Source organism: Oryctolagus cuniculus, chromosome 2 (assembly GCF_051225735.1).
Source record: "Oryctolagus cuniculus isolate XC-2025 breed Fujian yellow rabbit chromosome 2, ASM5122573v1, whole genome shotgun sequence".
Lineage (NCBI taxonomy): Eukaryota > Metazoa > Chordata > Mammalia > Lagomorpha > Leporidae > Oryctolagus > Oryctolagus cuniculus.
Genome location: NC_142868.1, coordinates 159,330,119 through 159,347,413, shown reverse-complemented (window position 1 = coordinate 159,347,413; position 17,295 = coordinate 159,330,119). Strand labels below are relative to the sequence as shown.

The following is a 17,295-nucleotide window of genomic DNA, read 5'->3' as shown; positions in this document are numbered from 1 at the left end:
TCAAATAAATAAAATATTTTTAAAAAGACACATAAAAGAGGTAGTTTATACTTCATAATCTTGTGAGCTTTTTAGAATCACATTGCATAATAGCTTAAGGATTGAAAGAAGACTAGATGTGTAGAGTCTAGCTAATCCTAGGTGTTCGTCTAATAAAATGTCAAAGGAGAGCTAGAAACTGGAAGTAGTCCACATAGTCATTGATAGGAGAATGGATACAGTGCTATATTCATATAGTGGAGAGCTAATCAGCAATGAAAAGGATTGATCTGTTGAGTAGCAAAAACATGTTGAGTCAAATAAATCTTACACAAAATAGTGTATAGACTGTGTGATTCCATTTATATGAAATTCTAGAATAGGCAAAAACAGGGAGGGGGAGAAAAATCAGAACAACTGTTATGTCTGGAATGCGGGGGCGAGCAGCTGACTGCAAAGGGGCCTGAGGGGACTTCCGATGGTGTTTCACACCCTGATGGTGGTTTGAGTCACACTGGTGTATGCGTTTCTGAAAACTCACTAAATGATATGTTTAAGATCTATCCACTTTACCATATGTCCACTTTACTTAAAATACAAATGATTTTTTAAAGATGTATATATTTATTTGAAAGGGTTCCACACAGAAGGAGAAGGAGGGAGAGAGGTTTTGCATTGGCTGGTTCACTCCCCAGTTGGCCACAACAGCTGAAGCTGGGCTGATCTGGAGCCAAGAGCTTTCTTTGGGTCTTCACACGTGGGTGCAGGGGCCCAAGCACTTGGGTCATCTTCCACTGCTTTCCCAGGCCATAGCAGAGAGCTGGACGGGAAGTGGAGCAGCTGAGACTTGAACCAGCGCCCATATGGAACACCGGCACTGCAGACGGTGGCTTCACCCGCTACACCTCAGCACTGGTTCCACCAGCAGTAAATCTTGAACCTTGGTGAATAACAGTCTGAAATTGTTTAGTGCAGATAAACACTTACTTCTGCAAATTACTTTGAAATGAATAAGAAAAGATATAAGATGAATTGATGGGTAGATAAATAAAATAATGAATAATTATTTTGGCATGCATTGAAGCCAATATAGTAAGATGTTATTAAATCCAAGTGGTGATACATAGATGTTTATTATACAATTTTTTCTTTTTTCTTGAAGATTTTTTATTTCAAAGGCAGAGAAAATGAGAGCAAGGCACAGAGACAGAGGGAAGGAGAGAAAGATCTTCTGTCTGGTGGTTCACTTACCAAAGGTCCACAACAGCCAGGGCTGGGCCAGGCCAAAGCCAGGAGTCAGGAATTACATCTAGATCTCCCACATGGGTGGAAGGGATCCAAGCACTTGGGCTGTCATTCATAGTGCCTTCCCAGATGAATTAGTAAGCTGGATCAGAAGTGGAGCAGACAGGACTCGAATCAGCACTTCATTTGGGATGCAGTGTTGTAAGCAGTGACTTAACATACTGTGCACAATGCTGGCCCCACAATACAATTCTTTTAATTTTTTGGTACATTACAAATTGTTGGGGTAAAGTCGCTGGTGATGCTGGCATTCCATTTAGGCACAGGTTCGTGTTCCAGCTGCTCCACTTCTGACCAGCTCCCTCCTAATGGCCTGAGAAAAACAGTGGAAGATGGCCCAAGTGCTTTGGCCTCTGCTACACCCATGGGAGATCCATTTGGAGCTCCTGGCTTTGACCTGGCTCAGCTAAGGATGTTGAGGCCACTGGGGGAGTGAACCAGTGGATGAAAGATCTGTCTCTCTTTCAAATAAACCTTTAAAAAATGATCATAAAATGTTGGTGAAAAATTAAGGAAATCTGAATGATTATTAAACACTTGGATGGCTATTACTTATAAACATGGGAGTCAGTAAGACACTCATTAAGATACTGGAGTCTTAGAGCTTCGAGTTTGAATACTACTAGTTGAAGCTTTCATTAGTTTTGAGAGCTTCAGCAAATTATAATAGCAAATTATAATAGATTTTACTCACATAAGATGGATAATATCTATAATAAAGCTTTATGAAGATTAAATGGTTCAAATTATACAAAATATAAAGATATTTAACATATGGTGAGTTTTAATAAACTATATAAAGTGTACAAAAACATTGCAACTAAATCTATAGTTTTGTTGTAAGAGCTGATTCTAAAAAGTGAAAATACTTTCTAATAAATATTAAATGTATTTTTCAATACCTGCCAAATGATAGAAATTATGAAAGTTAATTTTAAATATTTAAATACTGTCTTTCACTTAAATAAAAAGATACAGCCCTATAAAAGTTTTTTTCTTATAGACTTCATAATTTCAGAGTTTTTCAGTGCATTTGTTAGTTACCATTGCCAAGATCCTGAGGTAATAGAAAGGGAAGCAAAATGAACAGAGACAGGGCTCCTACCCGTGAAAAGTTTACAATATATAATTTAATGTTTCATTACTCTTCACAGGCTGAACACCAAATCCAGCAAATAGGCTGAAATATGCATTTGGATGTTTACCTTACATTAAATTTTAAATAGAATCTAGATAGAGAATAGATAAAAATTCCCAGTGCAGTGCTGTCCAAATAGAACTCTGTGTAATGATATATTTTGGGTCTATGCTGGCCTACATGGTAACCACTAGTCATATATGGCTACAAAATCCTTGAAATGTGCAACAGCAAACCTATATTTTATTTAGTCATGTGTGTGGCTAGTGGTGCCCAGACCGGACAGTGCATCTCACAAACTATGTTTTATAATTTCTATCTGCAAGGAACCAATACTTTCGTAGAATGCAGTAAAAATTGCTACAAAATGAAATGAAAAAAACCAAAGACATGCAAAATACCACCTCAATTTTTCTTATTAGATTCAACAAGACATAAAATTATGCTGTCAAAATTACTATGAAAATTTCTAAACACTCCTGTATTTTATGTCATCTATACCCGTGACAAATAGCTTTCAGACTGGCAATGGTTATTCAGTCATTGAACTAGGTAGGAGTCTCTTACCTCATGTGTCTACATAATTTCCTCAAACCAACCCTTTATATTAAAATGACTTTTTAAAAACATATTTTGGTACAATTCAATAATGCAGTTACTCATAGAACAGTTAACAGTCTTTGTAGCAAGGCTTATCCAGTGCTGCCATATATTGAGACTGCAATGTGGACAGCCTCAAGGTGGACTGCACAGGCTTATTTGACCCAGCAAAGCCATTTTTGCAGTTAGAGGTGTAAGCTGAAGCATCCTTCCTTCTATAAAGTTCAGCCCGATGTTTACAGCAGCCAAATTTGCTCAGCAACAGAAAGAAATCCCTTCGGAATGCCTTTGTGAAAATTGCATACAGAAATGGATTGGCACAAGAATTGACAGGATAAAAAAGGACAAGTAAAACTTTAGAGTTGGTTACTGTGATGAGGGGCACTTTGAAGGCAGCTGAGATGGCAAAAAAAGAGATGGGTGCCATACAGGTGAAATCGGTGAAGATGAGGATCGCCATTTTCTTAGCAATCTTTGTGTCTTTGTTGGTAGCCATCAGCTCTGGATTTTGAACTGCAAAATAAATTTTAATGTAGCAAGCACAGATGATGATGAAGGCTACCACATTAAGTATCAGGATGGTTAATATGTAGACTTGGGAGAGAGTGGTTTCCACATCCATGGGGAGGCAAATGCTGACCTTCCTGTAATTGCTGACACCCACGAGGGGCAATATAGCGATGAGAGTAGAAAAGAGCCATCCTGCGAGCATAATGGGGACGGCGTGTCTCAGCCGCAGCTTTTGGTCCAGCTGAATAGCATAGGTGATGGTGTGCCACCTTTCCAGAGTGATGACTGTGAGGGTGTAGACAGAAAGCTCACTTGCAAATACAGTGAAAAAGCCGGCAGCACTGCACCCGCTCCCTGTCTGCCAGTCTATGGCATGGTTATGGTATTGGCCTTTGGTTTGGGAATCAACTGAAGCAATGAGCAGCAGATAGAGTCCCATGCAAAAGTCTGCAAAGGAGAGATTACACATGAGAAAGCGGGGCACCGTGAGTTTGTAGCGACTGGTCAGGAGCACTAAAAGGACAGTCATGTTTCCTGTGATGGCTAGAATGTTAATCAGCCAAATCAGCACCCTAAGGAAGTCATATCCCATGATGTCTTCACAGGGGTTGAATGCATCTGGTTCAGGAGCACATCGGAGGGTTTTGGGTGAGCAGAAACCATAATCATAGTCCCAGCCACTCAGCTCGCTGTCAGCAAAGATGGCAGAATAACTGTGGGAAGAATATTGGCTTGATGTAAACTTGAGGTTTTCTATCATTCTGGGTATTTAAAAATTAAAGAATCATCCTTAGTGTTTTTTAAAAGCCTACAAAACAAAGCTACAACAGTCTTAACTTTACATTTATTGAATGATCTGAGAACTTAGATTTGATGTAGGAATTCCTTTATTCATTTATCAGTCACCAGTCCATACGTCACACTGATGCAAAGACTTCCGGAAATTGTTTACACTGGATGATTTCCTTTGGAAACCAGATTTAGAGGCATAAAATTTATTCTCCAAATTTAAAAGAACCTTTCCTTGCATTTTCTATTTATCTCATTTAGTTGTCGACCAGACTGCTACCAAGCTATTTGCAGTGGCATACAAATGGAATGGGGAGGCTTGTGCTGTTGGAAATCATCAGGCACTGATAGCCTTCTTTGCACCCAAGTTCTCAGCTAAATCTAGGAGCAGAGGAAGAATCAGTTAGACAATAGGAAGAGATAGTGAAATAGATACCAGAGGGGTGTGAGTCAGAGAGTGAACTCAAGAGGGACTCCTAGGACAGAGACAGTCTCTCTGCTGTCACTCCCTTCCAACTTAGCTACTCCCTGAGTTCAAGTGTTCATCCTCTTTTATGGGGAAATCATGTTTGTTCTTTACATCTTTTCTCCAACTCTAGCTCTCTCTCTGGTCCATTCTGTGTTAGGCTCCTTTGGAATTGCCCTTTCTAAATTCAGATCTGTTCATTTTACTTACCCAATTTGAATCTTTTCCATGATTTTATTGACCATGGGATAGAATCTAGTCTCCTTTTGATAGTCTCCTTCCTTGGTCTGGAGCCTGATGCTGCATGGTTCAGAGCATGGGCTTTGCGGTGACACTCTCAGGGCCCCATCTTGGCACAGCTGCTTACAGGCTATATAAACCTAAGATAGCTAATGAACACCTCAATGTCTCAAGTTGTTTTCCAAATAGGGATAATAACACTTTCCTCCTTAGGGTTGGGCTAAGGATTAAATGTGTTACTATGTGTAGAATAATTATCGACACCATAAATATTAGGGATTCGTATAATGAGCTCTTGCAAGGCCCTTGTGCAGCTTTCCTTTGGATCACATAAAATGACCTGTGATTCTCTTAGGTCAGTTCTACTATTTGACTCATTTGCCTCTGTATGTCTTGTTTGGCCTGCCAAGAATTTCCTTCCTCTCCTCATCTTTCTGGTGAATTCTTCTTCATGCTTAAAGACAAATTCCTTTTGGAAGCCTTTTTTGATTCTGCTCCCCAGTAAGTTTATGATCCTTTCTCTCTGTTAGGGTTGCAATTAGTACCACTGCAGATATCAAAACACATTGCAGTTAAATGATGGATGTCTGCTTTCTTTAATAGTCTATTGACTTCTTGTAGGAAGAAGTCTATGTCTTATTTCTGAAACCCCAGTGCCTAGAACAGTTTGGGCTCAAAGTGTCCATTCAATAAATGGTTTGTGAAATGAATAAATCTAAACCAGGATGATCCTTACTCTGAAAGGAGCTGACAGGTTGCAGGGACAATGAGCATGTACAGTGTGATGCATGTAGGCTCAACAAATTTCTGTTTGCCCACACTCTGCTAAAATAATCTTGGGAGCTGGAGAAATGGGCATAATTTTTCAGTCAAGGCTATTACAAATATATATTTTACCTTAGGGTTCTCGTATTGAGAGTATTTTTCTCTAGTCTCCAAACTTCTCATGTTCTGTATTGGGAAATGTGCACCTAATTCACTGAGTGGATGAAATAATATATTTGAGGAATACAATACTGAAAGGAAAGAACACAGATTTTAAAAAAGGAATTTGTGGCCGGCGCTGCGGCTCACTAGGCTAATCCTCCGCCTTGCAGCGCTGGCACACTGGGTTCTAGTCCCAGTTGGGGTGCCGGATTCTGTCCCAGTTGCCCCTCTTCCAGGCCAGCTCTCTGCTATGGCCCGGGAGTGCAGTGGAGGATGGCCCAAGTGCTTGGGCCCTGCACCCCATGGGAGACCAGGAGAAGCACCTGGCTCCTGCCATCGGATCAGCGTGGTGTGCCGGCCCACAGCGCACCAGCCGTGGCGGCCATTGGAGGGTGAACCAACGGCAAAGGAAGACCTTTCTCTCTGTCTCTCTCTCTCACTGTCCACTCTGCCTGTCAAAAAAAAAAAAAAAAAAAAAAAAAAAAAAAAAAGGAATTTGTGGCCTGGGACTCCAAAAAAGATGTTAAAATTATGAGAGACATGAGAGAGACTAACAGGGCACTACAGAAGAGCTGCGCTATGTACGGATTGCATAGGAGCATCTTCTGTTTTGTTACTAAATACCTTTGGACACAGTGCTTCATATCACATTAACGTTGCTACCTGTTTTTTAATCTCTAAAGAGAAGAGATGGTTGTATGCAACTATGAAAATAGATGATTAATTTCTTAGCATTAGAAAGGTCCCTCAAGACCATCTCCTTGAGCCCCTCATTTTAGTACGTGGGGAACCAGGATGAAAGGAGGTAAATGACCTGCCCAAGGTCTCCTTGGAGCACAGTGTCAGCACGAGGCTTCACCAACCTCACTGTTCCACAGTATTGTCTTTAAAGTGTGGCACTTGGGCCACCTCCATCTGAGTCACCAGATTCCATGATTGTTTACAGTCCTTGTCTCTTCTGTGGAGGAATACTTTTTTTTTTCTTCATATTATTTGTTGAACTCTTTTACTTAGTGTAGGGTTAACTTTATGATCATTAAGTAAACAAAGTGGATATTTGTAAAACTTAAGAGTTGGGAATGGTAGAGGGAGTGGAAGAAAAGCTGGAGCATGGGTGGGAGGGAGGGTAGGGTGGGAAGTGTCACTATGTTTCTACATCTCTACATATGAAATACATGAAACTTGTATAACTTAAATTTAAAAAAGGGAGATTTCTGGCTTTACTCCAAACCCTGACTTGAATTCTCTAGGGACAGAGCTCAGGAGTCAGAATTTGAAGCAAGTTCTCTGACTGAGTCCCACAAAATAGTCTTTGTTAAACCGGGTGAAAATATTCCAGTAGTTGCTGCCTTGACTTCCTTTACCCTTTTCCCCTATCAAAAGTTCTTCCGCTGCAAGAAGCACTAATTGAAAACCCTAGAAATTCTGCCATAACTTCTGAATACATTTATATCAATAAGCAGTCAACATTTCTCCCTTCGCCTTGCCCCCAGTTCTCTGCCCTCCCTTTCTCTGCTCTCCTGGAAATACGTCTAGGAATTTTACTGCTTGGTGATTCGTCTTCAGACCAAATACTCACCGGCTGCTGCTTACATTGGTGTCCTGAAGGACAAGCGTCATGCTTGCTGACAAAGCCAGCATGGAGCTGATGTTAGCTCAGCAGGGAGGCTTTGACAGGGCATGTGAATGGACTTACAGGGCTTAGTAATACTGAGTTAGGCGAGGGAGAAGCTGTAGCAACACTGCTCAAAAGAAAGGAGAAAAGATGGGACTTTTAGGAGGACAATGGGGCTACCCATAGCACTGAGGATACCATGTTATCTTAGAACAAGAAGGCTTAATGGCTGGTCTAGAATTTCTAAATACCAGTGTCTCAGGAATAAACATGATGGAAAGTGAGGGGGGGATTTATCATAAAAATTGTTTCCACAGGGAATGCCCGCTGGATTTAGATTGTGCATTGATTTCAGATAGTTTTGGGATGCTAAGGATTAGGGGACTTAAAGCAGTGTTAGCATAGCAAATTTAGGATCGGATGCTCATTTAGGAAGAACTGGGATAGGAACTTATGAGAATTATTGATGGAGGTTAAAGTCTCTCCTTCCCCCAAACCACCCCTTGGTGCTCCCAATTACTGAACCCAGATATGGTTTCCTGTGGATGGGAATAAAATCATATGTTTGTAAAAGCGTTCTATGGACAGTGACTGACAGCTTACTGAGAGGGAAAGGGTGGAGGGATAGGAAAGGAACACTGGAGGATAGATGGTGTCCAACCAGAATGAAAGGAAAGGAGGAAGAATGATCCTGTCTGTTGTAGGCACCATCACTTTATTAACAAGCTCTCATGGTTCTGAAGAGCAAATAATACTTCTGTATTCCTGATAGATGAGAGGAAAAAGAAAGGCTAAGTAGTGTCCAGTGATACCCGGTGTCACAGCAGTGTTGCTGCCAAGGATGCATATCCAGTTCCGAGGAGCCCCAACGCCCGGTGTCCTTCCACCACACCATCCTGTTGCCTCTATGGAACTTGGAGAATGAAAGGACAAAATAGAGGAAAAAGGGCTTGGTAAGGTGTCCTTGGGGGCATCTGGTTTTGTAGCCTGAGGACATGGGGGAATAATAAAATTCCTAAATCTTAGTAAAGGTGGCATAGGGAAGCTGGGGTTAGTTTTGAGGCTTGTTCTTTTACAGTTGAAGATAAATGCCAAAGCAGTTGGCATCTCCAACAGGAAGCATTTTACAGATGAACAGCATAGGAAGGGACCTACCACCCTATCATCGTAATAATGGCATTCAAATGACTTTTAAGCTTGGTTGAATAGTGGTCAGGTTGGTCCTCATCTGTTTTGAAGGAAAGTAGCGCTTCTTGAAGCTGTGTCTGCAGTCAGTCCATTTTTGTAGGATGCTGACCGTGTGACTAGTGAAAATTCCTACAAATGACGCTATCATTTATACCAGCCTTCAGTGACATCAAAACAAATAAAATTATGGCTTTTGGGGGGACAATTTAATTGTAGGATGAACATTTAGGTAGATGTTTAAGAGGTTTTTTTAAGTAGGTCAAAGTTACACAAGCCCCATGAGATTGTGCTTGCAAAGAAAAAAGTTCCCATTTTTAAACGATTAAAAATACTTTACAAATACATCCAAGATTTCTATCACAAGAAGATCATTGGTACACAGAACAAGATAGCACTTCCTGGGCTTCTTTGCACGTAAATACTTACAGAGTTTCATTATTTGATTTCCTCACTGTGCTTTCACATTGTTGGGAAAAGTTTTCAAAAATGGAAAACGAAAAATTCTGTCTGAAAGAGAAAAGGTCAAGAAAAAAAGCAGTTGAGTGTCTGGTCTTTAAGCTAAAGCTGATCATGCCTATGTATGCTTTGTTCATCTGCGTTCTTTACTGCTGCACCAGTGTCACGTTCTGCACCATTGTCCTCACGGAAACGCTTCCCAAGGAGAGAGTGAGCCTGCTGCATTGTCAGTAGAGTGCCTCCAGCTTAGATAAAATGCTCCTGGATGCTAAGTGCTTTGTGTGGGCTCCAGGATGAAAAAACCTTAAATCTGTCCTATTGAATCATGGATTTTTTTCAAAGGTTATAAAAACCTACCTTTATGGTGTATTAAGGTTTGCTTGTTACCTTGCTCTTCTCCACATTGGCCTTGATGAACAAATAACAATTTGGAGTTCATAGCTTTCAATTCTAATTGGGTTTCTTTTGTAAGCACTTGAAGATGCTGGGCTGACATTATGATGTGAATTTTATACTCTTTTGCCTTATGCGCAGACATGGAGGTGGATGCTCCCCCCCCCCCCCCCCGGAAGTTGAGCGTGTGCAAAGGGAGGAAATACCAAGGAAATAAAAGAAGGCTTGTTCTTATCAAAGGGATTTCTTACCTGGAGACGAAACCTAAAATGAATAATGAATAGGGAAAAGGAGAACAAGGTTGGGGGCCTGCAGGTACCACGGAGGAAGGAGAGATGAGGCCATTCAAACTGGACAAATGTGTCCATCTGGACAAATCATCTCCATTATTAGAGAACTCCTTGGAGGCATAACTTTGGACAGAAGTGGTGGGGAATATGTCAGGACTTACTTGACCTACTGAATTCCTTTCAAAAATTCATCAGCTTGATATTTTGGGTTAGGATCATAAATCCTCAAACTTGGATCAAATAGTGTGTGTACACACGTGTGCGATTGACTCTGGCTTAGGGATGTCGTGTGTCAACAGACCCACAGTTAGGAGATGTGGGTACTCTGCGCCTTCAGAGGACATTTCTGGGTGCTTTCTGACTTAGCAGTTTTCCTCATAGAGCCGAGGAGGTCTTGGGGCCATCTACCCTGTCCAGGCACAGGGATGACTCAGAGTTTACACAAAAATCCCAGGGGCTCAACTTCAGTCTGTCCATCCTCACAGGTACCTAAGGCTTCAAAATTAGCTAGAAAGTTGGTTAAAGCTTCTCATTCCAATTATGACAGTCTGTGTGTAGCTATGTTGCATCTCATCCTGACATTGGCTCATAATTCTGTACTCTTTTTTCCTTTTTGCTGCTCAGAGGTAGTCTCTTTGATCTATTAGGATGCAAACATCTGAACTAAACGTTTTACATGCCAGTAATCTCAGAAGGGATGTGACCTCCTTGCTGCAAAAGTGTAGGGTCCAGAATCAGCTTGGTTGTAAACCAGCATCTGTGTGATTCTCCTAATTGGTCTCTCACCAGCTTCATTCACCTCTGTCTCGCCCTCTATTCTGCTGCCACAGTGATATTTTATAAAAGCAAATATCAGTATTCTCAAGTTTTCATGGCTTCCTGTCTTTTATCCAACTTGGTCTGGCACTCAGAGCCCACCGTGACCTGCCCCTCCCTGCTTCCTCTCCTGGGTTCTCTCCTTCTGTGAACCTGGAAGTCGTCTTGTTCTAGCTGGGATGAATGACTTGCACCTGCTGCCTCCTGCCTTTGTGTCTTTCCCTGAGCCAGTCTGCTCGGCATAGCCTTCCCCAGGCCTGTGTAGCCAACTCTTACCTGTTCCCTAAGGCCCCGCGTGAGCCATTTCCATCTAGAAGCCTCCCACGAGCCCTGCTACCATTTAGAAACTCTTCCTCCTCAATGTTAGAGCACTCTGTCCTAGCGCTTGCTGTAGTGAGCTTAGTTTGGCTGCTGTGTGGGTTGCCCACACACAGTAAGAGCTGGCTTGAGCTCTTACTCATCTTACTTACTTACTTCAGACTTCTGCACAGTGTTTGGAACATGGTAAGTGCTCAGTTAATGTCCTGAGTTAATGGTGCATGACTTTCTGAACACAGCAAGTGTTTTGTCTAATCAGTTACTCCAAATGCTTCAGGTAGAACTAGGACTACCTGTACAAAGCACAGATATATGCTGATTAATTAATTGTGAATAGGTTGATTCCAAAGACAGCAGCAGCCTTGTGTTACTTTCTCAGTGCTTTATATAATTGATTGATAATATCTCTTCAAGCTGCATAATAACCCATTAAGGCAGGTTTTTTTCCTACTTTGAGCTGTGACCCATTACTGGGTCAAGAAAACAATCAAGTGCAACAACAGTAAAACAGACAAGAAATAGACAAGGGGTGGGCATTTGATACAGTGGTTAAGCTGCCAAGTGGGACGCCTACATTGCATGTCAGCATGCCTGCGCTCAGGTGACTGATCTGTTCCAGCTTCCTGCTAATGTGCACCCTGGGTGGCAGCAGGATCTGGCTTGAGTAACTTGGTCCCTGCCACCCACATGGGAAACCTCAACTATTTTCCTGGCTCCTGGCTTTGGCCTGGCCCAGTCCTGGCTATTGTGGGCATTTGAGAAGTCAGTGTATGAGAGATCCCCCCGCCCCACATTTAAAATAAGTAAATTTTAAAGAATTTTAAAAAGAAATAGACAAAACATAAGAGTATATCACATGTTAAAAGGCTTACTCTTGCCTTTCTTTTACTTCCATTACATATGTGACATGTGTACAAGGCTGTAAGGTAAAAAAGGGGATTTCTCCCCATGTGTCTCAGCCAAAAATGTTTGGTAGACAATGCCCTGGCCCCACCTTGGGTTGAAGTGAATCAGGAATAAGATGCCCCTCACTGGGAACAATCCAGCCAGGAGCACCTGCCCTTTCTGTTCCTGTATTAAGCTCATCTGTCGGGATCTGAGATTTTGTTCTGAAATGGGAGACAGAAGATGTTCCTCTGCTGGGAGAGAAATAACTTTCTAGTGCTTTGTGTCCATTTTGTTGTTGTTACAGATTAAGCCATTAAGTAAATCTTTCCCTCCTGAGCCTGTTGCCCCCAGTGCTCTCTGAGAAGGACGAGGACCAACCGGTCTGGGAGATGTCAGTTTTGTCCTCCATTTTGCAATTGTTAAAATAGTCTATCAATCAATTAGCCTTGAATTGCTTCCCAAGGACTCGGAGCTGCAGGGTGGGCTGACTGGTTGGCAGCAGTTTGCATGAGCAAACAGGACAGTCCGTTTTTCTCTCCAGGATCTGAGGGAGACCCCCGGGCTGTGGAGCTGGGCGCTGCGGACCAGCGGAGTGCTGTGCAGCCCGGCAGGCCTTCCCTTTTGTTTCTTACTTACTCTTTTGTTGGCAGGTTTCTAAAAGCACAGCAGTGGCTGGGGTAAGTCAACGTGGCATCCAGGAGATTGGTAAATTTTTCTCTGGATGGCAGTTTTTTGAGGGAGTAGGATGCCGTGGCAATTAGCGTCTGAATGGACTCCAGCCCGTAGCTTGGCAGGGCCTGCAATTTGGTGGAGGAAATATCCCTGGATGGTAAAGGGGAGAAAGGCTTTTTACTTACCTACACATTTTACTCAGAGTGAAACCTCCCCTCCGCGGTGGCATCATTCTAGGGTCTGAGAAATCTTTTCTCCATCTTTCTCTCTCCCTAGTTCTCTTTCAGTGAGTCTCATTCAGGTCGGAATTTAAAACAACTGCATCCCCTCCCCCCCCACCTTCATTTCCCCTTTCCTCCTCTCAAGGCTGCACATAGCTCCTTGTACCTGCATTGCTCACTATTTCCCTCTCTCTCCTCTCTCGACTCCTTTCTCCCCCTCTCCTCTCTCTTCTTGGCAGAAGTTAAAAGAACTGCTTGCTTTGTGAGACAGCAGGCACAAACAGTGACACCAGCTTTGTCTCTGCCACAGGTAGAAAGTGGGCTTCAGAGGTCGGGGTCTTGGATCAAGCCTGCAGGGGTGGGGGTGGGGTGGTGGTGGTGATGGTCCTGACGCCTAGGCCGGTTCCTCTCTCAAGAGCTCTGTGCAGCAGGAGCCATCATCTGCTCGGGAAGCAGAATGTGTGTTCCGCGTTGGCAGCTGGATCACCTGTCCAAAGCCAGCCAGCAGCCCCCTCGCAAGCACAGAACTGTCTGGAAAGCTCAGGCTTTGCAAATGAGGTCCTGAACACCTTGGTTTTAGAAGACTCTAAGTAATGTCCAAGACAATTCCAAACAAGGTCGCTGCAGGAGGAGGGTCAGTGAGAATTGTAAAGGCCTGTTCCTCTTCTAAGTGACTGCTACTGATGCTTCAGGGAGTTTCCAGGAAAACAGCTACCTCCCCCCAACTCGCACACCCCCGCCAGCACTCCACCCCCATATTTAGTGCCCAGTGCATGGAAGAGGATTAATAGATGATCCTCGGCAGATGTGTAGACAGCATGGACTGGTGACAGGCATTGTCTCTTGTGGAACAGTTCTTAAGGCAGCAGAATTTGCTCTAGGGACTTTGGATTAGGCTGCTTTGGGGTCCTTGTTTATTTAGACACAGTTCTCATCTTACTTGGTAGTTCTTATCTCAGACAGGTTAGGGATTGAGCTCAGGACTCCTTGCAGACCTGGTAGGTATTTTTGTTTTTCTGAATGACCACATTTAAAATGAGGATCTTAGAAAACGGAGAGGCTTGGTTACAAGACAGTAAATCTCTGATAGTGGATTTTCTGTCTCAGTGACAGACCAGTGTGGGAAGAGCTGGCAGAAGAGATGTTTCCAAATACTGCTCAAACAGACTTGGAAGGAAGAGGCCTAGGTCTGGTCCTGTGTTCTCTGCACAGCAGTGTGCGTGTCTGTAACGTGCACCATCACTTCTGATCAGCCAACCTCAGCAGCTCTTCAAGAAAGATGGCCATGCAGGGCTTGTCAGGCCACAGCTACTCAGGCACATACCACGCCTGAGCCAGAGACATCTCTGTGTCTACGGGCCAGTGAGGTGGCAGCTTCCTGTTAGAGCTCCAGCTATCACAGGGTGTACTAGACGGGAGAACATTCGACCTGGGAGTTCTGAGTCTGTTGTACTGTGAGTATGAGAAATACAGAAAGGGACTTCTAGGGAAGGGTGGCCAGGAGTGGGGAGACAGCAGAGCACGCAGTGGGCAGGAGCCATGGCGTTAGTGATGCCATTGTAAGCAGAAGTCTTGACGGTGAGTGGAAAGTGGACAGATGGAACTGATGGTGGTGGAAATTAGGAAGCAGAAAGGAGCAGGCATTTCCGATGGGAGCCAGGATGCAGACAGAATAGAAGATTGATGATGGTGGGAATTCAGAGTAGACAGAATCAGATGCACAGTGGCAGGAACTGGAAGTAGATGAATTCCAGGGTTGATAGCAGTCAGCCTTCTCTAGCACTCTAACTTCTCCAGCATGAGTCGGGGACTAGACACAGCCAGGGTGTGATGGTGGAGGGGTAGGAAGCAGAGTCAGGAGTTGACAGCTGGTGGGACTCAGAAAGCAGACAGTCAGGAGTTGACAGTGGCAGGAGCTGGCTGGCAGGGAGAGTTGGGGTTTATAATGGTGGGAGAAAGAAGGTAGATGGCGCCAGGTGTTGACACTGCAGGATCTAGGATATGAAGGACAAATGAGACCTCCAAACTGGAGAGAAAGGCAAAGTCCTCACGGCGGCCCCAGGCTCCCATGACTGCACCCGCCTGGCCTCGGGTCTCTCATCCTCCTCCTGGATCGCTTGGCCATCCTGGCCTTCTCGCTGTTCTCCCAATACACAATGCAAGATCCTGCCTCGGGGCCTTTGCTGGCGCTGTGCCCTCTGTTGGAGTGCTTGCCCTGCAGATAGTCACACAGCCTGCCCTCTCACTTCTTTCCTGTTTGTTTCCTGTTTGCTGCAGTTACATTTTTTTTCAGGACAATATCCTTTTTTTAAGAGAGGCTTTTTTTTTTTTAAACATTTAACATTTTAAAAATGGTAACCCCCTTACCCTCTCCAGAACTCTGGTCCCCACAACCAGGCAAATTTTCCTCCTGCACAACCAATACTGCTTGGCTTACTACATATTTTGTTTACTTGTTAGATCCTGGTCTGTGCCACCATCCTGTGAAGGCAGAGATGTTTGTCTTGTCTTTGTCTTTGCTGTTTCCCTGATGCCTAAACCAGTGCCTGGCACATGGAATGGGCTTGTGAGAGAGTTACCGAATAAATGATTGAATGAATGAATGAATGAATCAAACACCAACAAATGAGATGGGTTGCTCTGTTTCCTCCTGCTTTGCACTGCTAAAAAGCCATGCCTGTTGATCGCTTTGCCTGTTGCGTGTTGTCTTCTCTGTGTCACTGCAGTCTCTTTAAGTGCAAGGACCAGAGCGTTTTGCTTAGTATTCCATCCTCAGCATGGTGCCAGGTGAGCAGGGTTGACAAGTGATGCACAGAGTGCTAAAGAAGGGAGTAGTGGGCCACACTGCCCCTGGAGGGCGTGGCGTGGCTGCCCTGTGGACCAGCCGCCCTGTCTGCATCTGTAGCCTGGCTGCAGTTCTCGCTATCAAATGTTTCTGACTTCGCCAGGACTGGGTCAGGAGACTCCTGCTTGGATTTCCTGTTCCTCCTCGTTTTCCCAGTTGTCTACCCCAAGTCCCCATTAGCCAAGGGAGCACAGCTCACTCCTTGCACCCACGAGTCTAGTAACACAGCAGCATGGCTGCATTGGTCAAGTGCCAGTGCCATGTCGGATCTCTGGGCTTGAATTCCCTGTAGGGAGCCACTCACTCTGCCAGCACGGGGGGGGGGGGTGCATCTGCCTTGTGTGGTATCACAGGTTGGATCACGTCCCCTCCACCAAAAATGTGTGTGTTCAAGTCCTGACCCCTCGTACCTCGGAACATGACTTGGCCTGGAGATGGGCTCTTTGCAAGATAATCAAACTAAAATAAGGTCATCGGGGGAGCCCTAATCCAGCATGTCTCATATCCTGTTAGAGAAGGGGAAATTTGGACACACACACACACACACACACAATGCCATGTGGAGTTTGCAGTTATGCTGCCACGATGAGAACCGACCGTTGGAAGCAAGAGAGAGGCCTGGGGCACATCGTTCCTTCACAGCCCTCAGAAGGAACCAACCCTGCTGACACCTTAATTTTTGGACTTCTAGCCTCTAGAACGGTGAGACAACACATTTCTGTTGCTTAGGCCACCCAGTTTGTGGTACATACACTGGGTCTTTCAAAAGCAGCCTTTTCAGATGCAGAGGCTGATGGCCCACCAAGCAGGCTGGGGATGATGTGGCGGGGTACCCAGGCAGACCTGTTGGGGTGCGGTGGGTAGGAAGGGAGGGTGGCACCACCATACTCACAAAATGCTGGGCCCCGTGGCTCCCTGGAAGGCTCCATTGTGCATCTTCTCCAGGCGTGCGTTTTCCTTCAGCTCCCTGTGGGGAAGGACAGTTTTCTTCGCGGTGCTGGCTCTTCTGTGTGAGCACTCGCAGCTGTATACACAGCCTTGGGCCACGTGGTGCACCTGGTGTGCAGGGAAGGTGGCCGGCCGATAAACTGCTCCCCGATGAAATTATGAAATCGCTGGGGTGTGTGTCTGGTCCTGTCTTTTCTCTGCCTCTCCCCCACTTATTGGGTGGAACCCTTTGTTTTACAACTTGAGGAACTCACCCCCTCCTTCCTCGGAGTTACAAAAGTTGATTTCCAGACAGTTGGGCAAGGATGAAAGTGCTGCCCAGGCTGAGGGGTTCAAGTGTAGGCTGCTCTGAATTGGACTCTCAGCCACTGTGACCTTGGAGGTCTTAGAATTTGCAAACATCACTAGACTACTTAGAGAAAATACTTAAAAAGCGAAAGTCAAGCCTGTGCAAGGTCATCTGTTTCATAATATGATTTTCACTGTTTTTCTTACAGATGCACATGTCTCAATGGTTGTGAATAGGGAAGAATTGCAGCCTGTGTAGAAAATCTCCCCATACCCTGGGTGCCCCATGGGTCTGGGCATCGCGGACAATCTTTGCCAGGTATGGTTTGGTGTGGAAACAGTGATGAGGGCCGCTGTTCCTAAGGCCATAGCTGAAGTCACAAGCTGCTATGGCAATAGCTAC

The 17,295-nt window shown here is 44.3% G+C and overlaps 1 protein-coding gene across 8 annotated transcripts in view; it reads right to left on the bottom strand.

Moving 5' to 3' along the window:
* Positions 1-592: 592 nt before the first annotated feature.
* LHCGR (luteinizing hormone/choriogonadotropin receptor) overlaps positions 593-17,295 on the bottom strand; it is a 53,398-nt gene continuing 36,695 nt past the window's right edge. The window contains exons 5-8 of one of the 8 annotated variants that reach the window (XM_008254430.5): positions 16,549-16,623; positions 12,555-12,740; positions 9,184-9,264; positions 595-4,245 (exon numbers count right to left, since the gene is read on the bottom strand). In XM_008254430.5, coding sequence (XP_008252652.3) covers positions 3,093-4,245; positions 9,184-9,264; positions 12,555-12,740; positions 16,549-16,623 — 1,495 coding nt within the window. In that variant the 3' untranslated portion in view covers positions 595-3,092. Of the gene's footprint in view, positions 4,246-6,587; positions 8,483-9,183; positions 9,265-12,554; positions 12,741-16,548; positions 16,624-17,295 lie in introns of those variants that run through there. The other 7 variants (XM_008254428.4, XM_008254427.5, XM_002709875.6 and 4 more) reach the window with 7 other exon arrangements.